The sequence below is a fragment of the Rattus norvegicus genome, chromosome 18 (assembly GCF_021556685.1).
Source record: "Rattus norvegicus strain SHRSP/BbbUtx chromosome 18, alternate assembly SHRSP_T2T, whole genome shotgun sequence".
Classification (NCBI taxonomy): Eukaryota; Metazoa; Chordata; class Mammalia; order Rodentia; family Muridae; genus Rattus; species Rattus norvegicus.
In genome coordinates, this window is record NC_141551.1 from 11,937,908 (window position 1) to 11,963,303 (window position 25,396).

The 25,396-nt window shown below is 41.9% G+C and overlaps 1 protein-coding gene across 2 annotated transcripts in view; it reads left to right on the forward strand.

The window, feature by feature from the left end:
* The window catches only part of Dsg4 (desmoglein 4), a 37,048-nt gene extending 12,241 nt beyond the window's left edge, over nt 1–24,807 (forward strand). The window contains 14 exon segments of one of the 2 annotated variants that reach the window (NM_199490.3): nt 1,381–1,536; nt 1,876–2,020; nt 4,140–4,306; nt 4,540–4,674; nt 6,290–6,475; nt 8,406–8,677; nt 10,055–10,194; nt 12,709–12,927; nt 14,167–14,469; nt 16,632–16,771; nt 16,920–16,983; nt 18,158–18,366; nt 22,296–23,475; nt 23,512–24,807. In NM_199490.3, coding sequence (NP_955784.1) covers nt 1,381–1,536; nt 1,876–2,020; nt 4,140–4,306; nt 4,540–4,674; nt 6,290–6,475; nt 8,406–8,677; nt 10,055–10,194; nt 12,709–12,927; nt 14,167–14,469; nt 16,632–16,771; nt 16,920–16,983; nt 18,158–18,366; nt 22,296–23,066 — 2,907 coding nt within the window. In that variant the 3' untranslated portion in view covers nt 23,067–23,475; nt 23,512–24,807. 2 annotated transcript variants of the gene reach the window in all.
* The last annotated feature ends 589 nt before the right edge of the window (nt 24,808–25,396 follow it).

Genomic DNA, 25,396 nt, shown 5'->3' on the forward strand with positions numbered 1-25,396 from the left:
GGTTTTGAGGCTTAAACTCAGTTTGTCAGGCTGGGCAACAAATGCATTTACACATGGAGCAATTTCGCTGGCTGTGAAAGCCAAGCGTTGTAGCAGGCGTCCACATGCAAAGGCTAGCAATGAGAAAGAAATACTCTAAGGAAAACATGCACTTACTCAGGCCATGAAAAGTTGGAGGCCACTTAATTCTGGACATCTTGACCCTGGACCTTCACTGAAATCAAGGAGGGTTGTCCACCAAAGCCCTTCTTTACAGCTCTAGGATGAAAACAGAGCAGGCGTCCGCAAGAGTCTTGCACTACATTCAAGAAAGAGACACAGCCTCCCACTGACATCCAGATTTTAGGAAAGCGTTAAGATACCATTTCCATTGAACTCTTCACAAGTTATAGAGCTGTTATCCAGGTTGTACTACAAACTCAGTTTCATTTGCCTTAGGGGAATTGCTAGGTATTCTCCTATGTAGAAAAGATCTTTAGAATTGAGCTAACCAATGATATATTCCCAGCCTCCTTGAATTGTAACGGTTAGGCAGCAAATCTTAGACGTTTAACAGATATTCTCTTCTGCAGTATAGAGGTAAGATTCCAAAATGTTAATGGTTTAAATTTGTGATCAATGGAAATAAAACTATTAAAGCAAAATTCACATGGCAGATTTACAAATAAATAGATAGATGATAGATAGATAGATAGATAGATAGATAGATAGATAGATAGATTGATAGAGATATTTTTGTTGTCTCTAAGCACCACTTTTTCATCTCATGTTCACTTGCATATCATTATAAGTTTCCACAAAAAGTAATACTAATATAAACCAATTTTCTTTTTAAAAAACTTCTAAAAAGACACCAGGATGTAGACCAGTTGGTAGAGTGCATGCCTACCATGCATACATTGTTGGGTTCTGCCCCTAGAACTACATGAAACCAGACATATTGTTTCCTGCCTCTGGTTCCAGCTCTGGAGGGAGAAAAGGGGCAAAGAATCAGAATGTATGGTCATCTTCAGCAAGGTTGAGGCTCACCTAGGTTGTTTCAAATATAAAAGCCAAGGGAGGCAGGCTGCAGAGATGGCTCTGAGTAATAACACATACTGTGCAGAACTTAAATTCCATTCTCAACATTTCAGGTGGCTTGCACTTGTCTCTAATTCCAGTTCCAGGAGGGTCTGACACCTATAACCTCCAAGGGCACCTGCATTCATAAAGACACACACACACACACACACACACACACACACACACACACACACACCCCTATGAGCTAATGTCATTTTGCCCACCACAGTTTGAAGCTTGGAGAGGCTCAGTTGTGGTGTTCCATGTAACCTACACTGTACCGACACTAGACCCCAATCCTAGCCACGTCTCTTATAGATTAGATCAGACTGTGAAGTGAGCCAGAGGATCACTTATCGAATCTCTGGAGCGGGGATTGATCGGCCGCCTTATGGAGTGTTCACCATCAACCCTCGGACTGGAGAAATCAACATTACCTCAGTAGTGGACAGAGAGATAACCCCACTGTTCCTGGTAAGTCCTGGCCATGGATTTTGATCAATTTTTTAAAATGTTTCCTCTTGAAAAAGAAAAGAAAGAAATGTATCAAGTCTGTGGATTAAAAATAAAATAGTAGATTGAAGGAATTGAAGGGCTAGAAAGAATAAAAAGTCTGAAGGAGACAAGTTGGTGTCCCATGTACTACGCCGATTTGTGAACAAGTTCCAATGATACTTCAATAGCTAGGCTGCATATAATCTGAATTGTATTTCATATTCTGAGAAATATTATTTCTTGGAATGTCTCATCATACGTTTTCAAGCGTGTTGTTAATTAAGTGGAGAAAGACAGCTTTGCTCTGAATTTGCACAGATCCATTGCCGAGCTCTCAACTCGAGAGGAGAAGACCTGGAGAGACCGCTGGAGCTCAGAGTGAAAGTCATGGATGTAAATGACAACCCTCCAGTCTTCACTCAGAACGTGTACACAGCCAACATTGAAGAAAACAGTGATGCAAGTGAGTGTGCACCGCCCCTTTACTGCCCTGTCTGTTCACTTCCTCCTCAAAAGCCTGGGAAGACTGATCTGCCGACTTACTCAACTACCAGAAAAAGCCCAACTCCATTTTGAATAAACCCCAAACATTCTGATGTTTAGAAATAAAAAAATACAGTAATTAAAATGCTAGATGGACTCCTAGTTCATGGATGATTCTTACACATGCAGGTGAGCCAGTATTCAGTATCATTCTCAGAAATGGGTAGATTGACTTACTCTGAAGAAATAAACAGAGAAAACCAAAAACCACAAGACTCCATTCTGAACTATGGCTCTAAAGGACATAGCTGAACCATAGGAGAGAATAGCAGTGCAGGAGGCATTCTCTCCATCAGAGCAACCGATGCAAGCAATCATGTCTTCAGGCAGCAAGAAAAACTCTGTTCTCTCTTCCTCTCTCTCTATCTCTTTCTGTGTCTCTCTCTGTCTCTCTATTTTTGTGTCTGTCTCTCTCTATGGCTCTGTGTGTGTGTGTGTGTGTGTGTGTGTGTGTGTGTGTGTGTGTGTGTGCCTGCCTCTGTGTCTCTCTTTCTCTGCCTCTCCCTCTCTCTCTGCCTCTCAGTCTCTCTGCCTCTTAGTCTCTCTAACTCTCAGTCTGTCTCTCTGTCTCTCTCTCTCTCTCTCTCTCTCTCTCTCTCTCTCTCTCTCTCTCTCTCCCCCATCCCCCTGCTTTTTCTCCCATTTCTTTCCATCCTGCTTAATTCCAAGCCTAGTACCTCCCTTGTTTTCTCTGTCTTCCCTTTTTCCTTCTTATTCTTAGGCTTCTTTGCTGCTGCTCCCTTCCCCTCTCTCCCCTCCCTCTCGGCCTACTTCCATCTCTCTCTCTGATCCGCAAATGTTCCTTTACTTTTCAGTTCTGCATCTCACATTATACCTTGAAAGACATTCCAGAGGCAATAATAGAAAAATTGAAAAGAAAGACAGAAAAACACATATGTTTGGAACATACAGAGTAAGAAGGCATAGAAAGGCAGAAAGGTTTTGTCTAAGGGACAGGAGAGAGGTGGTTGGGGGTGGGGGTGGGGCGGCAACTCTGGCCTTACCTTCTTGCTGACCTTCCTCACAGCAGCCTAGGTGAGGGAAGAGGAGAAAGCCACACCTAGTTCAGTGCTATTTCCTCTTGCTCCTCCCCCCTCCCCCTCCCCCTCCCTTCCCCTTCCTCCTCCCTTTCCCCTCTCCCTCCCCCTCTTCCTCCTCCTCCTCCTGTGAGCACAGCTTCAACACAATGACCCTCAGGACCAGGACACACCTTCAGAAGCTCCAAACTCCTGGTGCCCCTGCATTTTTTGGTTAAATGGCACCAAGATTCAATGCAGTAGGGTCTGCACTTGAGGTCTGGGAGATGAAATATTGGCCAATTCTGGAAAATCAACCCTGTAGATGGATGTTGCCAGTGGGGATGGTCCATGGAGACTGTTCTTTCTCTGCATGAATAATTAAGAACTTTTTATATTTCTCTGATCAATTACTCATTTTGATAACTATATAACTTTTACTTTGATAAGTTATCCCTCGTGCAAACAGTAGTAATTCTGCTGTAAGTGACAATTAGTAATATACACATTTACCAGGTGTGATGATAACATGTGCCTTTGATCCAAGCACTCCAAGGCAAAAGTAGACACACCTGCAAGTTAGAGGCCAGTGTGCTCTACAGAGATACCCTGTCTCAAAAAAGATTAGCAATAAAATGATTGCAATGTTGAATTTAACTAAGTCATCAACTTCTTAATGAAACAATAGAAAATAATTTCACAAGACCATAGTAAAAACAAATCCGATCAAATTATTTCCATTGGCTTTATGACACTATACTGAGCTTTTTCATATATTAAAGGCTACCAGTTTGCTACTAACTTATCAATAGCAGAATGAAAGAATAAACTGCCAAGAACTTTATATGTTGGCTACTGTTATTTTTGTAACTACTGATGTGGTTAATGTAAGCTACAGTAACATACTCTCAAGGAAGTCAGGAAAAGTCAAGGAAAGGCCAGCCACTCTCTTTATACCCAATGCCTGGAGGGATTGATTCTAGTAAAATTCCAACCATTCTCTGCCTCCACCCTCACTTATAGATGCACTGGTGGTGAAGTTAAGTGCCACGGATGCAGATGAAGACAATCACTTGAATTCTAAAATTGCTTACAAGATCATCTCCCAGGAGCCTGCTGGTGCACCCATGTTCATGGTGAACAGGTACACTGGAGAAGTCCGCACGATGTCCAACTTCCTTGACAGAGAGGTAAAGCATTCTATGAGTGACTGGTTTTATAAAGACAAAGATCAGATAATTTGTGCATGACTTTAGTCTAGTGCACAGGAGGGAAGGAAAAATACTCTAGTCATTTTTAATGAAAACCAAATGACCGGTGATACAAATTTCGTTTCATGCACCTATTAAAAACAAATAATGGCGCGGAGTTCTGTTGGAGTCGCAAGACCTAAGCTTTCTGACTCTCTTTCCTTCTAATTAAGCAACACAGTATGTACAATCTCCTGGTGAGGGGCTCAGATCGGGATGGAGCCACAGATGGGCTGTCCTCTGAATGTGACTGCAGAATCAAGATTTTGGATGTCAATGATAATTTCCCCATCTTGGAGAAAACCTCAGTAAGTCATTGTTCTAATGATCTTTCTCCCTTGTCAGTAGTCAGTTTGCCTTTATGCTTATGCAGAAGCCTGGCTGTTACACTGTGGGTGAACAGCTTTGTGATGTAAACTTACACTTCTTATGAAGAGTAGCACACCTACATGTTTGTCTTTTTATTGCTTAACATTTTATATTTTACTTTTAAAACATTTTATTTTTAACATCTTCTAAATTTTATTTTTATTTCTATATGCATTAGTGTTTTGCCTGTGTGTATGTCTGTGTGAGGACGTCAGATTCCCAGGAAGTGAAGTTACAGACAATTATAAGCTGCCATGTGGATGCTTGAAATTGAACCTTGGTCCTCTGGAAGAGCAGCCAGTGCTCTGAACTGCCAAGTCCTATCTTTTATTTACATTTATTCTCTCTCTCTCTCTCTCTCTCTCTCTCTCTCTCTCTCTCTTTCTCCGTGTGTGTGTGTGTGTGTGTGTGTGTGTGTGTGTTATGTGTCAGCACACACAAGCAATGGTGCACATGTAGAAATCAGAGGACAACTTGCAGGAATTGGTTCTCTTCTTATACCATGGAGGTCCCAAGGTTCAAACTCTGCTTATGTCTTGACAGGAAGTGCCTGAACCCCCTAGGTAATCTTTCCTGCTCCTATATACATATCTTTGACTCACTGTTCCAAGCAAGCCTCCTCTGGAAAACCAGCCTCCCCACATATTCTACTCACAGAAGTTGGGAAATTTGCTGCATAGGTGTTGGAAGTTGCTGAGTTAATTGTAATAGAGTCCCAGACACCCTCAACTCCCATTCTCACCTTCATCACAAAGTATCATAAAGCTGGGACTAGGAATGCAGTCCAGTTGGAAGAATGGTTGCCCAGCGTGCTTGGAGCCCTGGGTTTGATCCCTAGCAACAGTGCTGTGGAGCATACTTCTAATCACAGCTCTTGGGAGGTAAACGCAAGAGGACAAGTTCAACGTCATTCTCAGCTACATAACAAATTCAAGACTAGCTTGAGCTATGTGAGACCTTAAGTTAAAAAATATTACAAAATCCAAATAACAGAGCCAGGAATGACTTGTCACCTATTTTAGTCAAAATATTTTTCTCCTCCTCCCCCTCCTCCTCCCCCTTCTCCTCCTCTTCCTCCTCCTCCTCCCCCTTCTCCTCCTTCTCCTCCTCTTCCTCCTCCTCCTCCCCCTCCCCCTCCCCTCTCCCCCTCTCCTCCCACTCCATTCTTCTCCCATGTTGTGTGTCACTACCTTCTGCTGCAACAGTGACATGACAAGCAGCTCCTGTGAAGAGTTTGTCGACCACAAAGTCCAATGTTTACTATTTAGCCATTAACAGATTATTTAAAACTAAGTCATTTTTTTAAAAGAGTAAAGTAGGTCAAATATAAATGTGAAGAAATGAAGCAGCAATGGAATATTGATTTCAGGTGTAGCATAGGAAAACAAATCTTACACTCATGTCATTCTTACATTCATGACTGAATAGATGCCATCTTAAAATGATACAAAAATCATTGGCATAGTTTGTTGTATTTTAAAGAATAATCATATGGTAGCAAATGTCTTTGTTCCTTTTCAAATCTGCACCACAAACCTGCCCTATTTATTTCAGTACTCAGCAAGTATTGAAGAAAACTGTTTGAGCTCAGAACTGATACGACTGCAAGCAATCGATCTCGATGAGGAAGGCACTGATAACTGGCTGGCCCAATACTCCATCCTCTCTGGCAATGATGGGAACTGGTTTGAAATCCAAACAGATCCAAAAACCAACGAAGGCATTTTGAAATTGGTCAAGGTAAGCATGGGATCCTTAAGGGCTCCCTCCAAAGAAGTTCCAGGTGATTCTTAGGTTGGGAGGATGCCTTCAGAAAGTACTTCAGAGCCCGAATGCCCTTCATATGCACGACTTTCCTGGACTGTGATAGTGGGGCCCTCCTGGCCAGCAACACAACGTGTATTAGCAAGAAAGCCAAAGCTATATTGTTCTTGTACTGCTCAATGTTTCACTGAGAAAACAAGGAAAGTACCCTCAGAGTAAGTCGTATGTCTGTTACAACCAATAGTGATGTCTGAGTATGACATAAAGCCCCAACAAGGAGTGAAATTCCACCAGGAGAGGAGAAGGGGACATCTTTCTGAACCAGGTTCATAGGAAAAGGCTTCTTACTGCAAGCAGAGGAACTGGGGACCCTCTCATCTGGGGGTGTTGATATAATAAAAAAGGAGGAAACACTAGTCTTTACTAAGCAATTGCAATATTCTACACCAGCTACCAAAGTCCATCTGTAGGAGGGCTCTGCACACAGACCCTCCTCCAACCCACACCACTCTGAGAAGAAAAGCTGTGATCCCTTTGTAAAGAAAATGAGACAAAATCAAAGACTGAGTTGCCTCAGTTCTCCTAGGTGGCAAATGACAAAGATGAGATCCAACACGATCTGTGAGTTCTCGGTCTGGAGATTGCAAACCGGATTTCAACAGAGCCATTGTTGCTTGCGTTAGCTTCCACAACAGTGTCTCTCAGGCAGTGTCCAGCACACCTTGTTTCTGCCATGGCCTTTCCACATGTGACCTTTCACTTCTGCCCATAAGTCACTCTAGATCAAAAGACCGAATTCACCTTTCATCTGGGAAACTCAGTTCAAAGGTGACTGTTTCTCAGGGTGTGCCGTTTACTCGAGTGTGCCTAACAAAGGAGCCATCTTGTCAACCAGACCCAGTGCAACTAAGTGATAGTATTGGGCACCCGGTAATAGCATGATAACTTAGAAATGTTTGCATCATCTCAATAATGATTATATGTTCGCTTACATCCTAGATATTGTCTCCTTTGTTCTGTCATTACTACTTTAAAGAGAGTCTCAGATGTGAATTCTACAAAAGGAGGTCTGAGTCCTAATTGCTCAGTCAATAATTATGGGTGATTTTTTGATCCATTCTAGATTTACTTCTTATTTTTTATAAAAAGAGGTGGGTTTTGGTTTTTTTTTTCATTTTAAAGTTTTTTTATGTAAACAGTTGAAAACTCTAAAATACTCACAATTTTAAGCCATGGGCTTAGGAATTGTACATATAGGCAGTGATGGAATAGCCATCTAGCATGTTCAAGGCCCTGGGTTCTATTCCCAGCATCATAACAAACAAAGATAAACAAATGAACCTCTAAATTTAACTGACCTACACATGTGCAAAAGGTTTAAGTGATTGCATGCATAAAACACCTTTTGAAGCTGAGATTATCTCAATTTAAAAGTCAGAATCGCACAGTTCCAGGACTTTGCTCTAGTGTATAGGCTTGTGTTTCTTATTCTGTGTAAAGGGAGCACTGGGCTGGGGAGATGGCATGGCTAGTAAGGCACTTGCCATTAAGGCATGAGGACCAAAGTTCAAATCCTCAGAACCCAGAAAAAAGTCCTTTGAGCAGGAGGCCCATCTGTAACCCAAGAGCACAGGAAACAGAGATTGGGGAGGTCCTCAAGGCAAGTTTGATAGCCAGATCAGCCAAACATTTCAATTTCAGAGAGAGACTCTACCTCAATATACAAGTGGAAAGTCATTGAGAAAGACACCCAGCATCAGCCTCAGGCCTCCACATGCACACACTCACGTGTACCTACGACACTCATGAAAACAAACACATCTATATACACCGCATCCTCCATCTTCCTCCCAGAGAAAGAACCCTTTACTAGCTCAAAGCTGTTTCTTTCTGTTCGTCATTTCAGATGCTGGACTATGAACAGGAACCTAACATTTACCTCAGCATTGGAGTTAGAAACCAAGCTGAGTTTCACCATTCAGTGGCATCTCAATTCCAAATGCACTCCACTCCCGTGAGAATCCAGGTTATTAACGTGCGGGAAGGACCAACCTTTCGCCCAAGTTCCATGACATTTAGTCTACGAGGAGGAATGAGGGGAGACTCCTTAATGAACTATGTGCTTGGCACATACACAGCCATAGATATGGACACGGGGAGCCCTGCAACAAACGTCAGGTATGGCAAGCACTTGTGTGGCAGTTCTACCACTGTTCATTCATGAGGTGTGTGCTATAAAATTTGTGTAGTGCTTGGGGAAAGGGGGTGGGGGAGTTCTCTTGTTGCTTGTTTTAGAGGACTATGACAGCATTTGGCATTTTCTTGGAATTTAATAACATGCTAATGGGAGCTCTGGCTAGTTATAGAGTCAGTGGACCTAAAACATGATTACAACATTAAAGCTCTACCAACATTGCTGTGAGACTCTCTTTGATCCTTTGAGCTCAGCTGTACTACCCTGAACTAAGCCTAAATAGGTTATATTATAGCCAGTGGCACGCCATAAAAAAATGAATCACTTCCTGTTTCCACAAAACCTCTGGCTATCTTTGAGATGACTTTCAACTCTCTGCTTGACCTAAAAGGGACAAAAAAAGAAAGAGTGAAAGAGGCTGAAACGTACGTGCTTTGTGAACATAAAGAGTGAAAACAGGAAAGAGAACAGTACACATTCGGGGCACTGGGCACAGAGACTATACACAAGAGACTCCAGAAATCGCTATAAATGGTCTCTCTTCACCCTTTCATCTGTATCTCCTCTTCCTCCTCAGTACTTGTAGAGTGATCAAAGTCCATAAATGTAATAACCTAATTGGCTTTGAGGAAAACTTCTGAAGTCTACTCACATGAGGAGATGGCAGAGAGAATCAGATGAAGGAACTGTGTGTGGGTGCTTGATCTCACCTGCTGGAGAGCCCACTATTCTTCCAATCAGCTTAAGGTCTTTAGATCCTTATCCATGAGGAAACCCAAGCAGAAAGGGGGCTCAGGGCTACCACCAGGCCCTGAGCAAGCCAGCAGCAGCCAGCCCTCTGAAACCAGCATGCCTCACACCTACAACCAGCAAGCAGAGCCTGCCATGCATAAAAATAAATATTTGTTTTCAAACTAGATAAAGGATATATTGTTAATTAATAGACCTGAGCTATATCCATACATTTTACTATATAATTGAAAATCTAGAAGAGGAATGATGAATTGTTTTCAACCTAACACAAAATATGTAATATTGAATTCTCACTGGAATGTAACACACGCACACACACACACACACACACACACACACACACACACACATACACACACACATACATACACACATACACATAAACACACACACAAACACACACACACCACACACACATACATACACACACACACACACGTACACACACACATACACACATACACACAGAGTACATTTTGTAAACTAAGACAATTGTCATGGTGAATCAAACAAACACAAGTATGGGTTCATTGTATTGTAGTTCTGCTGTGATTTAAAAGTCTAACTTTCACAGAAGCATAATGATGAACTTGTTTATTTAAAAACAGGTATGTCATAGGGCACGATGCAGGCAGCTGGCTAAAAGTTGATTCAAGGACTGGTGAGATACAGTTTTCTAGGGAATTTGACACGAAGTCAAAATATATTACGGATGGGATGTATGCAGCAGAGATCCTGGCTATAGATGGTAAGAAATTTCTTTTCAATATTTTAATATAATTAATATACGAATGAAATTACATGAACTGTTATTAATACAGCTATTCTAATGTTGATAGTTGTATTGGTCAAAATTTATCATTTAGTAGTGTAAATGAAACTTAAGACAGAAAGTTTTAAGTATGTTAGATTAAGAACTAAACATCAAACTTGAAAAATAGAAAGAATTTAAGTATACACAGAACCACAAATTATACTCATGTCAAACTTTATCTCATTTAGTTCCAAATCGGCATCATGCGTGATTTGTGGTATGCACAGAAGTTAGATACTGTATAGATGAAAGTTTGTTTCTATTTATGACCACATAGCTTGAGTATGACTGATCTCACTTGTGGAGTGCGAGAGGAATGCTTCCTCACAGTCAGGATTACAGGGTCATTGCAGGGTCACCTTGGTGGGTGGCAGTGAGCCTGAGAGCACACTTACTTCAGTCACCAGAACCGAGCTATAACGAGAAGCCTGCCTGTCACTCAAGTAGACAACATTTATAGACAACACTGTCTGTTGTAAGATGCTCAAGAAATTTTCAGGTGATTCAAATCCTACCATCTTTAAGCAAAGATTGATCCACTTCCTTCACAGAAAAATCGATGACAGATTCTTTCTGGAGAATAGCAACAGGAATTTATTTGTTGAGGATCAAAGTTTCTCCAGAACAGGACCTAGGAAGCCAGCTGCTACAGAGCAAACCAAACGAAGTCAGTAAGAAAGAAAAAAGATAAATGTCTCAACCATATCCATAAAGAAGTCTGAGGAGGTTGGGTAATGAACGACTCTATCTGGCCTTTACCATATATGGAGAGAAAGGCGAATGACTCAATGTATGCTCAAGGGAAGTCAGAGGTAGTCGTTAGTGTTCAGAGAGACAGATGACGCTCTATCTGGACACTTTAAAGGTGAATGACTAAACGCAAGGCTCAGAAAAGAAAAAAAAAAACCCAAAGCACAATAAAGTCCAAGAAATGAGCCACGAGTGCTTGTCTTTATCCAGAGTGCCTCTTTCAATGTTCAGGTCAGTTACAGATCTAACATTTTCTTGCTCATTGTCAGCATTCTGGAAGGCTATTTTTTTTTTCAAACCAGAGTCTAACCACGTTGATCATACCTTGGTCATATGTGAAAATCTGCAGTAAGCAAGACAAAAAGATAATTATGGCTCAAGAAAAGAAAAAGTGTTGCCAACAGATTGAAAAAGGTTTTGCTTACCTAAGCACAGGATCTGTGTAGGCAGAGGGCCTCGTCACCTGGGTGGTTTTCTTTGAACCAGAATGTCTACATAGCAAGCAAAAGGTGGAAGCCCTGGAGAGCAAGCTTTATTAACAACAGCTTCTGCTTTAGTTATAAATCACAAGGCCACAAGTCAGCTACAGAGAGCCAAAGATTGAGAACTAGAACCAACTATGGGACAAAGTGCTGTGTCTCTAACAAAACAGACACCTTAGAAAGTCTCATGATGATAAACTATGGGGACAGAATCACATGTGATAAAGACAGCCTCTTGACTTATCATCCAAAAGCATCTTTGGGGTGGGCAAGATGGCTCAGTGAGTAAAGGTCCTTGCTGCCAAGCCTGCGGATCTGAGTTGTGTCTCTAGGACTCACATGATGGAGGTCAACTACTACACGTTGTCCTTTGACCTTCACGTACTCACTGTGACCCACACATACGGACACATACACACACACATATACCAGCACACACAAACACAGACACACAAATAAATGAATAAAGGTAATAAAATATTACCCTTAAAATAAGTGTGCTGACATCTGGTGACATGATTTAGCTAGTTAACCCAGAGAGAGGGGGTAATATCTGAGTTTTCAAATGAGAAAATTAAGGCTCCTTGCAAAGTAAAAACAATGATACTTTATTCACTATAACAACAGCATAAAGTAACTGTGGACTTCACTCAGACCTCAATTTTTACCTTCTGCCTTTTTTAATAAGCTATACTACTACTTTCTTTCAAGTAGATTAGAGGAAAACTTGATATTTTTCCTAGAAGAGTCATTACACAGAGAAATAAATAAAATTTCTTACCAACAAAAAAATAAAATAAAATGTGCAAGCAATTATTTAACTCCCCACCAGAGTTATGAATACTGCAGCCTGTCAGACCATGAGTGGGGAGGTTGGCAGCTGCTTTGGGGTCTGCCTCATTAGGACAGGATGAGAAGAGCAAAGGATGACGTTCTTTGGAAGACTTCCCATCTTCCATTTCCATGTCCACTGAGATCAAGGCAATGAGAGGAAGGGAAGGCATCTGCAGAAGAGCGCGCAGTGTACACAAGAGAAGAAAGGCTGAAAGAAGGCTAGGAAGTCACGGTGACTGGAGTAACGCAGCCAGCCGGAAACCATCACGCCTCCCACGTCACTCACACTATTCACACTTCCTGTGGCAGCGATGTAGGGTATGAAATGAAATCTTCTTCCTGGCGTTGCTTACCCTAACACCCATGATGCTCTCCTTTTCAGATGGCTCTGGGAGAACAGCTACGGGAACCATATGCATTGAGGTTCCTGATGCCAATGATTACTGTCCCGTCATTTATGCCGAAAGTAGAAGTGTCTGCACCCATGCTTCGTCTGTCAGGATCTACGTCAACGACCATTCTTTCGGGGCTCCCTTTACCTTTTGTGTGGTTGACGAGTCGCCAGACACAGCTGACATATGGGATATCAGGTCCATCAATGGTAAGCAGACTGGAAAGGTGCTCACATTCAAAGGCCAGAAGCAAAGCAATGACCAAATATAGTCCAGTAGTCAAACACAATTTTATGTCTCTTTCTGTGACATAGTTACATTAAACAAAAATTTAAATTAAAAGCCAGGCAGCAGTAGCACACAGCTTTGAGCCCAGCACGTGGGACACTTGGGAAGCAGAGGCAGGTGGGTGAACCCTCTGTGGTTCACCCATCAGCCTGGTCTACAGAGTTGAGTTTCAGAACAGCCAGGGCTACAAAGCAAAACCCTGTCTCAAAAAATTATATATATAAACTTTCAGGTGTACTAGACATTGAGGGGGAGGGGTTAGAAATCAGTCTGAAGAAAAAAGACGAAAACTATAGTGTGTAAATACTGCTGCTATTTAATCTCAGATGTTAATATCAGATATCAGTTGTTAATAATATCAGAATTATCGGACGCACCCCTGGGGAAAGAACACACCAAACCAATACCAACAGGGTTCCACGTGGTGAGATTTTAATGGTGGAGGAGTCAAAGGGAAGAGGCGAGAGAAAGAAAAGAAAAAGAGGCGTAGGGGGCACGGAATTTGCCTTTTCTTTGGAATGTGAGGTAAAGGTTCCCAGGTGGAGGTGTAAATTGAACCAAAATGTCTTCTGGGAATGTATGGCTGTTGCCATGGCAACAGTGACCAACTGGTGTCACTGCTAAAAGCAATTCCTGATACCAACAAATACCAGTTAACTAATCATTTTATACACATGGACGGTTTACACCCTTGAAATAAACAGGTCATTTGACTAACACCAAAAGTCAGACTTCCCCACTTTAAATAATTCTAGGCAAATACACAGACGTATCTCACATCCCCCTATCTTAAAGATATCCCCTCACTTTCTTCCCACCAACGAAATTGCTTCTATGATGAGCTATTCGAACATTCTTATTCATAAGGGTAAAAACTTAAATCCAAAATTTCAAATATTGCAGAAAGAGATGAGCAAAGCATGGGACACATCACTAAGATGTGGTACTCTTGAATGTGGCAGTACATGCTACAGTTGATGACAGGGGTAACTGATAGAAAGGGAGGCAAGTATGGAGTCCAGCCCCCTCCATGTGCAGAGTCTCCAACTCTGGTCTTAAAGACACAGAACTTAGAGGAGCTGAGTCTGCTGCCTAGGGCACCAGGAAGACTTACTTCCAGGGGAATTTTCACCTGCTCCCTCTATCTTCTTGTTTCCCAGGAACTTCTGCAATCCTTATGACTGAGCAGACCTTGTCTCCAGGACCCTACCAAATCCCCATCCTCGTGAAGGACAGTCACAACAGAGCATGTGAATTGCCACAGACTGTACTGTTAGACGCCTGCTTGTGTGACGACTACCATGTGTGCTTGCACTCCAGCACCACAGGCATCTACACTGGGGACACCATCTGGGTGACCGATGACATGGGGACGGTCACTGATGATGGACTTAGGCAGTCAAACGTCGGACTTGGCCCAGCGGGGATTGGCATGATTATTTTGGGTCTCTTGCTGCTGTTCTGTAAGTAGTGCCTACATAGAGTCTCTTCTTAGACTCACCAGGATCGCTAAATTCACGTGGCCATTTCTTTCTGGCATCTGTAGCTATCTTGGGGCTGACAAGGGCTCACACCTTTTTGATAATGCTAGCCACAAAGATCAAAGGTTTGTGATCGTCCTAAAGATGAGAAACATGTGCAAACCATTAAGTATAACAAAGACACGTATAAAATAGATCCTATAATAGAAACTTTATAAAAAAATGAGTCAAAGTAGAGAAGGCAAGAACAAAAAACTCAAAGGAAGTAAGTTGTGGAATTGTTTACAGACACGGATTTAAACAGGGCCCTGAAAGTTGAGGATTTTTCTCAACTTACAATGGTGATCTAAAAGACAATCTAGGGCAAAGAGGAAGCCCCAAGCAATAGCTAGGTGGGATATTGCAAACCACTAGTCAGTGAGGCCCCTGGGCACAGCCTTGAGCATCAACAGAATAACACACAGGCTGGGGAGAGACTGAAGGGCTGAGCACATGGAGGAAGTAGAAGTTGAGAAGTAGAAGCAGGTAATAAAGGGTCAGTGTGGAGGCACTTGGGTACTCTGCCTGGAGCAGTAAGTGTTCTGAGCTTTGGCTCCAGGCAATGAGGGATCAATGATGACTGGGCTCTTGGGTGAGCTGCTCCCTCTGATAGAGCAGGATTCATCGAGAGTAGTTTCAAGAAGCCCCAGACCTCTACCCTAAAACCCTGGTCCTAGGAATGTAAAAGCCCTAAGCAAAATTCTCAGAAGGAGGCCTGCCCTCCCTGTGCTTTATTTTCAAACATACGGGTTTTCTAAACAGAGTCCAATTATGTATTTTAGATTGCCCCTAAAGTATTTAGACTTCATGGGGAATCCAACACTGGGTTCTTAATCGAAATGATTAAACTGTACCGTTAAAACACTGTCATTTTGAGATACAAGAAAATAGTGACTGTTGTTTGGACAGAGTTTCCTAAAATGAATTTGCAAGGTTATACAAAAATCATGAATGATTCCCAAAATGTCTCTGGAAATGTCCCAGAATCTGACCTATGGCATGTTAGCAGTCATGATAAATAACTTTTAAGTCACATAAGAATTGTTGAGACGTCTTTACAATGATTCATGTCGGACAGGACCTAAGCACTAGCACGGGAGGTCCTCCCCATCTAGGCTTTAAAACACCATGTCAACAACATTTGCATCAGGCTACCTGTCCTGGGGAAAGGTCAAAATTCAAATTTCAAAATGCAGTTTCTGTTGTCTATACATCTTTCCTTCAGTCTTCTAAAGTTCGGATGTTACATGGGGAACCATCAAAAGTGGAGGAGCTACTGTGTGTACGCCGGTCAGGAGTTGCATATTATCCATAGACATATGCACATTTTTATGCATGTAGACGGAAGAGTTGGAGTCAGAGAAATGAGTTAGAATCCTGAATATGTAGTCAGCTGACTTAGAAGTCCTGGAATCCAGGGAGAATGGAGCTAACTTGGTTAGGGTTTCTATTGCTACAAGGAAACCCCAGGACCAAACACAGGCTGGAATGGAAAGTGTTCATTTGCTTTCACTTCCACATTGCTGTTCATCCCCAAAGGAAGTCAGGTCAGGAACTCAAACAGGGCAGGAACCTGGGGGCAGAAGCTGATGCAGAAGCCATGGAGGGGAGTTGCTTACTGCCTTGTTTTCCCTAGCTTGCTCAGCCTGCCTTCCTACAGAACTGAGACCAAACAGCCCAGGGATGGTAGCAGCCAAAATATGGGCCTTCCCCCGATGATCACTAGTTGACAAAATGTCTTGTAGCTGGGTATCATGGAGGCATTTTTTTTCAACTGTGGCTCCTTTCTCTCTGATGACCCTAGCTTGTGACAAGTCGACACACAGAACCAGCCAGGACAGGAGCTTTCCTTTCAAATCAGTTAGAAGAGAGTCTGGATTACAGAGCCTCACATCCCTCTGCTTCCGGCTCTCCAGTCCCTTGTGATTTGGTGTTTGTATTTATAAAGATGGATGGTCACATTTGATGCTTCATTCTCTGGAGAGGAGGCACCTGATACATGTTTGTCCTTGTGTTTGTCCCTTTGGTTCCAATTATGGTACCTCAAAAAGCGTGACTTTTTAACCTGGGCAGTTGAGATTAACTCTCGTCACTTTCTTGGCCAGTGTCACCCCTTTTACTGCTCATGTGCTGCTGCAAGAGGAGACAGCCAGAAGGCCTGGGGACAAGGTTTGCCCCTGTGCCTGAGGGAGGCGAAGGAGTGATGCAGCCCTGGAGAATCGAGGGGGCTCATCCGGAAGACAGGGTGAGTGGACCACCACTCTGCACGGAAGTGGGTGGTTTCCGTGGGAATTCAGCCAGCCTTGACAATTGCACGCAAGGCAAAGTAAATAGGTCTCAGCTTTCAAGGGAAGACTGCGAAACATTTATTTTAAAATCTTTTTTTCTTTCAGGATGTATCAAATATATGTGTGCCCATGACAGCCTCTAACACCCAAGATCGCATTGATTCCTCTGGTCAGTTGACAACCAATTCTGTTTCCCTTTCTAAGGTTTACAAAAGTATTTTCTATCAAACAGTCTCAAGTTAAATTAGCGTATGTGTGAATGTCATTGCATGAGAGTGCATTCAGACTGTGACACACCTGAGGTGGCCACTCAATTTTTCTATCTGAAGTTACAGCCAAGCAAAGTATAGTACAGCAATTTGACAGGCACATCCTGAAACCATCATTGAGTTTTGTTTCTAGCTCTGCCCCTTATTAGTAAGAAGTTCCTAGAAAGTTCCACCTCCCTGGATGTAGCCCTTCTTCTTGAAAGGAAAGCTACATGGCACTTATGTAATTGATGTTGTAATTATAATTCTATATAATGTGATTTTTTTTAAAAAATGCCTTTACACAGCATTGACACAAAGATTTTTCTAATGTCATATGTTATATAAAATATATAACCTTACAGGTGTTCAATAGGATGGATGGATGGATGGATGGATGGATGGATGGATGGATGGATGGATGGATGGGTAGGTGGGTGGGAAGAAAAGAAAAACAGTAAATATGCTTTTTGAACACTCCAAATTCACACCTACTTTTCCCATACCAGTGTCATACACTCTGCTAACTTAACCAGTCCTACCCAGCACAGAAAATGCAAAAGCACCTTGCAATTGGGGATGACTGATTCAAGCAGAGGTTGTCCAGTTCTAGAGCAGATATGAGCATTTCCAGTGCTGATTCCTTAGTACCCAATGCCTAGTACTTTCCATACAGAGTATGCGTGCTTCCCAAGTGAGCCAGCTCTCCAGCACATGTGCAAATGAGGACTGGAGATTTGGCTGCAGGAAGCAGCCTGGTCTTTGCTTGGGGGGTCTGGGAGGGGTAGGTTGCACCCCATTAAGAGGTCTAGGGCATAGAGATTACTGAGGTAGTGTCTACCTCTACTTCTGTATCTTTAAATATCCAGGCAAAGGCTGTGTGCATGAGAATGAGCCATGTCCCATAGCTGTCTCCCTCTGTAACACTTAACATTTGTCAAGTCAGAAAACTCCATTTATGATCAGAGTGGCTCCTTGCCCAACTTTCTAAAACCATGTCTGTGTTGTGTTGATGGTGGAGGAGGGACTGACAGTGTTCTGTGTGCATCAGCCAGGTAACTTGAGCCTTGTCATGAAAACACCCTGTCTTTCCAGAAATCTACACCAACACTTATGCTGGTGGAGGAACAGTGGAAGGGGGTGTGTCAGGAGTGGAGCTCAATACAGGTGTTGGGACAGCTGCAGGCATAGCAGCTGGAGGAGCAACAGGGACCCTGAGAAAGAGGAGTTCAACTATAGGGACTCTTCGGGAATACCAAGACACCGGCATGAACATGGCCTTCCTGGACAGCTACTTCTCTGAGGTAAGACTCTTCCAGCTTATCCACAGAGACTTGGGAAGAATAACTGTAGGAGTGGAAATATATTTGGTTGCTTTTAACCCTATCCCAATCTCACATAAAAAAATTTATGATTTCCCAGTTCTTAAAAGACATAAAGCCAATTTATAGCAGTGTTTCACATTTCACTACTATGAAAAGACCAACATCTCCCATCATCCCCTCCTTCCCTTTTCTTAACATCTTCCCTTCTGCTTTCTTCTAATTTTTCCCTTTGATTCCCATAGTAACAACAGAGCAAACAGATGCTGACAAAGAATCAAAACTTCATTCATGCCCTAGGACGCCCTTCTTGTTCTCCAGATAGATCCAATGAAAAGAGAAAACATAAAAGTCAGGGCAGGACAATGATGTGGCTCGGTTGGTAAAGTACTGGCCTAGCATACACAAGGCCCTGGGTTCAATCCCCATCATAAACCAGACTTGGTGGCACACTCCTGTAATCCCATAATCCCTACATTTGGGAGGTGAGGGCAGGAGGATCAGAAGTTTGAGGTCATTCTCAGCTACGTAACCATCCTGGGATGACTTGGAGCTATGATGGATGGATGGGATGGATGCATGAGAATGTGTCTCTGAAGAGAAGAAGAAGAAGAAGAAGAAGAAGAAGAAGGAGGAGGAGGAGGAGGAGGAGGAGGAGGAGGAGGAGGAGGAGGAGGAGGAGGAGGAGGAGGAGGAGGAGGAGGAAGAAGAGGAAGGTGGTGATGGTGATAAGTTATTATCATTATTATTAGTAGTAATATTATGACATGGGTATGGGAACAAATGCTTTAAAGGTGAGCCATGCATTTTCACAATTTGGTGATAGATGAAAGCTGACAGGTAAGAACCTAGGCTCTAGGTACCCTCTTCTCAGTCTAGTGCCCATCCTTTTGTGTCCCGAGGAAAAAGTGTCACGGTTCTGTTAGCATGCCAAAGAAACGTTCCAATATACTGTGTTTGTTTAATAGAGTGCCATAAATAGTAAATAAGTTCAGACTAGAAGGATATATTAGAAATTAAGAGTCCTGGATGCTCTTCAGGAGGATCTGGGTTCAATTCCCAGCACTCACATGGTGACTCATAACCACCAATAACCCCAGTTTCAGGGGATCCAACACCATCTTCTAGCACCATGCATACACATGGTGCACAAATACACATAAGGCAAAAATACTCATAGACATACAACTAAGACAATTTTTAAATGAGTAAATAATTCCTCATATTGGAAAAATTTATTTTGTTTAATCAGCAATACATTTTTCTCTATCTCCATTGGACTTATTCCTCAAATTCTAATACATAAATTTCAACATTGCTCTTTGGGGAAAACGAGTTTGAGCATTCTATGGCCACACTAGACCACTCTGTTCAACATTTCACCATGGACAGGGAGGCCCACGAGACCACACCCTATGTGACAGTTAATGGTTAATAGCCGAGGTGGAAGTAGACATTTTCTTCAGTTATGTACTTAGTAGGGAGCAGCTCATGGACCAGCAATTTCCCCCTTACCTGTGCTTAGACTCAACCCCAACTTAGTACATTAAAAAAAAATACTTCTAAAGTCACGAAAGCAGCAAGGAGACTAGAAAGGAAGAAACGGGGGTTCAGACGCAGTGTGTGAGATTAGAGAGAGTAATGGAGGGAAACCAACATAATCACAATAGTATGTATGAAATTATCAAAAATAATCAAAAGATTGCAGTTAGAATATTAATGCAAAAATTAATGATTAATAATTAATAATTATTTAATAATGGGTCAATACTAATTAATTTTTAAATCATTCTGAGAATTATAACTATATCCTAAATATACTATAATATATATACTATATACTAAAGACCTTCCGCTCCTACCACTACCTAGTGTTCCATGCAAGAATCTGAGGGAGTACCATTCAGACCATGAATGCCACCATGATTTGGTCTTGACTTCCTGATACACACTCACTCATTTCCAGTAGGAGAATGCAGACAACAGAGCACATGGAAAGCAGAACAACACAGGATGAACAATGGGATTCACTTTCAGACTTTATTCTTCAACTCTTTGGGACTTGAGCTTGTAACTAGCTCTCTCTCTCTCTCTCTCTCTCTCTCTCTCTCTCTCTCTCTCTTTACCCTTCCCCCTCCCTCCCTTTCTACCTCCCTTTCTTTAGTTATTTTATAATGTAGAAAGGCCAGGCTGTATCAAATGACGCCCTGCAGACCCCTAGGATCCCATGGAAAGCCATGCATGGTGGCACACATTTGTAATCCCACACATGTAAAAAAAAAAAATGAAGCCAGCCCAAATTAAATAACAAGACCTTCCCTCAAAAATAACATTAAGCCAAAAATAAACAAAAATAAAAGCATCATGGATGTGACGGAGAGTCATGAAATCTCACCCTTAGCTGAAGAGCTATTGACAACTGATGGTCCCTGAAGAGGGAGTTGTTAGCCCCTGAGAGACTATGCTCGGTCCAGTAGCTGGTCCTACAGCCATGCACATGCAGGGAGCACTGAGTGGATGCAGTGGACACAGGAAGCTGAGAGAGAACAGTGAAAAAGGAGAAAGGAGAGGGGATTGGGGAGGAGGGAATGAGTGGGAGTTGATCAAAACATATTATACGCATATATGAATATATTGAATGATAAAAATAAATTTTAAAGAGAAAATATGCTGAGGCTGAGATTGTAAAGCATGTGTGGAACCCTGCATGGACCAAAACAGGAAGGGGAAGCTGGCTGGGTGTGCTTCCAGCTGCTGGTCTAAACAAAGAGGCTCACTTTCTGCTGCTCTCCTTTATCCACTGGGCTCCTGCTAAGAGTTTAGACTTTGGCTGGAGAAACAGCTTAGTAGTTAAGAGCACTGACTGCTCTTCCAGAGGTCCTGAGTTCAATTCCCAGCAACCACGTGGTGGCTCACAACCGTCTGTAATGAGACCTGATGCCCTCTTCTGGTGTGTCTGAAGACAGCTACAGAGTAGTCATATAAATAAAATAAATAAATCTTAACAAAAAAAATAGTCTAGTCTTAAAAGTCCTTTTTGAAAAGTAATTTGAAGCAAGGCATGATGATACGTGCCTATAACCCCACCTTTGGAAACCAGGCAGAAGAAGTGTAGACTTGAAGCCAGTCTGAGCTCCACAGTGAGGCTGTCTCCACAATAATAATTTGTAAAACATCACAGGGACTCATCTCTCAGACCCTTACATCTTTAAACTTATTCCTGTCATCATCTTTGAATAGCTAAAGCCACACAGATCTTCAAGGACATTCTGAGGAAAGTCTCCAACTGTCAGAAATTTCTATCTTTACATATGCTTTTGTTCCAGATTGGTCCAATGTATCTCATTACAGAAACATTTGGACACTAGCAAGAAGCATGTTTAGTGTTTTATGCCAAGCCCAACAGCCTGAGTTCTATCCCCAGGATCTGCTTCTTAGTAGGAAAGAGCTGACCTGAAAGTTGTCATCTGACCCCCATATGACAGCATGCAAACATATCCACATACGTGCAAACAAATAAATGCATAAGTGTAAAAAACTCTTTTGAAATGAATAATTTGAACATTACTAAACACATTTTATTTCTAGGTGACCTCAGAAACAAAAAAAATCATAAATCAAAAAAATTGAATATTATCTGATTCAAAACACAACGAAATATATGCTGTCATTTATTACTTTTAAAATTAGGGAAACTCACATGCATTTCTGAAGTTCTATACCCCATTAACTCACACAATGATCTCTCTTTAAAAACACAATAATTTAGTAATACATCAAAGTGTTATTTTATTTCTTAATGTAGTCCACAAAATCTTTAGGTCGGAAGTCTCTAAAGCATTGCTAATACTCCTCACTGGTTGATGTAAAGAAAAAGAGACCTTAATTTCCTGTCTTTCCTCCCATCTTAGAAAGCGTATGCGTATGCAGATGAAGATGAAGGCCGTCCAGCCAATGATTGCCTGCTCATTTATGACCATGAAGGAACTGGCTCACCCGTGGGCTCCATTGGCTGCTGCAGTTGGATTGTGGATGACTTAGATGAGAGCTACATGGAGACTTTAGATCCAAAGTTCAGGACTCTAGCTGAAATCTGCTTGGACACAGAGATTGAACCATTCCCCTCACACCAGGCCTGTATACCAATAAGCACTGACCTCCCTCTGCTGGGGCCTAATTACTTTGTCAATGAATCTTCAGGAATGACTCTCTCGGAGGCTGAATTCCAAGCAGAAATGGCAGCAGCCTCTGAACCCATGATTCATGGGGACATCATAGTGACTGAAACTTACACTGCCACTGACCCATGTGTACAACCCACGACGATTGTCTTTGACTCTCAGCTTCCACCCAATGTAGTCGTGACCGAAACCGTGATGGCACCTGTCTATGATGTTCAAGGGAACATCTGTGTGCCTGCCGAGATAGCCAACACACACAATGTATACTACGCTGAGAGAGTGGTGGCTAGCCCTGGTGTGCCTGACATGGGCAACGGTAACATAGGTGATACATGTATAGGACCAGTGATGAGTGGTGGTATTTTGGTAGGGCCAGAAATTCAAGTGACACAAATGATGAGCCCAGACATTCACATAAGCCAAACCACACGCTCTACCTCCCCAATGACGTCTCAACACCGAGTAACCAGATACAGCAACATACACTACTCCCGACAGTAAGCCCTCCATGGAGACTTTGTGTTCCAAAGCCCACCAACATCCCATCAAAGGCATATAAGGTGCTGGAGTCAACTCTTTAACACTCAGCAAACGTTAACACGTTCTAAATTCAGCGGGGCTCTTTGATGACAGCTTTGGGAGGATAAAAATGACTCTGCATTTTAGATAAGCCTCCTTCCAGTTCTTTCTGTTTCTCAATAACGGGCCAAAAAATACACCATAGCGCATCAGTCATGATTCCAATCCTGAAAGTCCCGGGGCTGAATCAACAACCCAGGAAAGATGGTGTGCACAGAAGTTGCAAATGAACTTTCATCTGCATCTTCTATCCATATTTTTCTTTAGAGAAATATTTTGATCAGTTTTTAATTCAGGCCAGAGCTACATAGTGAAACCCTGTCTCAAAAAAAAAGAAAGAAAGAAAGAAAGAAAGAAAGAAAGAAAGAAAGAAAGAAAGAAAGAAAGAAAAGAAAAGAAAAGTCAGTTACTTCAAGACTGCAAGTGCAGCTCAATGGTAGCGTTTGTCCAGAATGCATGAAGTCCTATGCTCAGTCCTCAGCACCAGAGAAAAATTAACTGAAACAAGTGAAATGCAAATTTCTGAAAGGAAGGTGACACATTTGTAAGATCATAGGAATTGTGTTTTCAAAGAGTTTTGCAAGACACGCAACATTAAGCATTATTGTAACACTAAGCATGCCTTATATGAGAAAAGGTTGGAGGCTAGAGAGACAGCTGAGTGTCAAGAGTACTTACCACTCTTGCACTGGACCCAGGTTCACTTCCTGGCATCCACACTGTGGCTCACGGTCATGTTTAACTCCATTCTAGGGGATCTGATGCCCTCTTCTAGCCGCATTGGGCACTAAGCATGAACATGAAACACATACATACATGCAGTCAAACACTCAAACACATAAACCTGAGAGAGAGGGGGGGGAGAGAGAGAGAGAGAGAGAGAGAGAGAGAGAGGGAGGAAGAGGAAGAAAGGGTTGAAGAAAAGGAGAGAGGAAGAGAAAGAGGAAGAAAGGGAGAGAGGAAGAGAGAGAAAGAGAAGTTTGTTAACTAGAAATCCTTCCTCCAAAGGATATATACATACATATATCTATAAATACATATAGTTATATTTTATTGATTTATATTAACTTAAAATCACAAAAAGAAACTGATCTTGGAAGATGTATTAGTATTTTCCCTATTACAAGGATTTTTTTCCTTTTGCTAATTATGTCAAAAATATGACATATTGTTTAATCAGTTTCTTTGGCCTGAGTCATGGAGGTTTCACTTGGCCACCAGAAGTTTTCCTGATATACATACACAATTATTATATTTTTAAGCAACATTTACTTGGAAACTACCAGGTTTTGAGCATTGGTGCTAACCTTATGAATATGCAAGGGAAGAGACCAGATGTGCCTGCCTCAAGCTTTGCGCTCATTTCTAGATGTAAAAAGAAAACATGGAGGTATGACTTTGCATGCATCCAAGAACAGTTAGGGAACAGCTCAAGGCCGTTACAGAGCTGTGCTTCTCTTTCTGATACTGCGTGTGATGCTGAGTGTGCGAAATGCAAACAGTGACACAGACTTCCTGTTTTCAGCAGGCATACATCTGGCTCGGGAAACAGAAACTATCTAATTCTGTAAAATATGTAAACTGTGCAGTACAAACTCTAATATGACTGGAAAAACAATGTAAATGAAATAAAAATCTTTTCAGGGCTGATTCCTTTTAAAAGGAAACAGTGGGAGAAGTTCTTAAAGTTCTTGCTTTTCTTTTTCTTTTTTCTTCTTTTCTTTCTTTTTTTTTTCTGTTCAATTATCTAAAAGCTTTCACACTGAAGCATCCACCATGAGCTTTCATTCAATTTTGTATAGAAAAGAAATAGAGAAATAAAGTAAGCATAGCTTTTTATTTTTGGGCAAAACCTTGAACCCCTTGTTCAAGCCCTCTTGCCAGTGTTCTGATACTATAACTGCATCAGAATAGAGACTGCCTGGGAGCTGGTGAGATGACTCAGGGTGTGAAAGTGTTTGACAACAAACCTGATGACCTGAGTCTGATCTGCAGAACCCACATGGTGGAAGGAAAGAACCAGCTCCTGAAAGTTACCCTTAAAAAAAACGAAGAAAATCCAATTTCACCTATTGTGTGAACTGTGCTGTTTGTGAATTAGAACAGAAAAGAGGTCTCTTAAAAAGCTGACTTCATGAAGTGTAAGTGAAGAATAGCTGTGGCAGTTGAAGACTTTTGCCTATCACAGGTAGTCATGCACCCGAGCTATTTTGTAATAGTTTTCAAATACCTCACACTCTGATAGACATCTT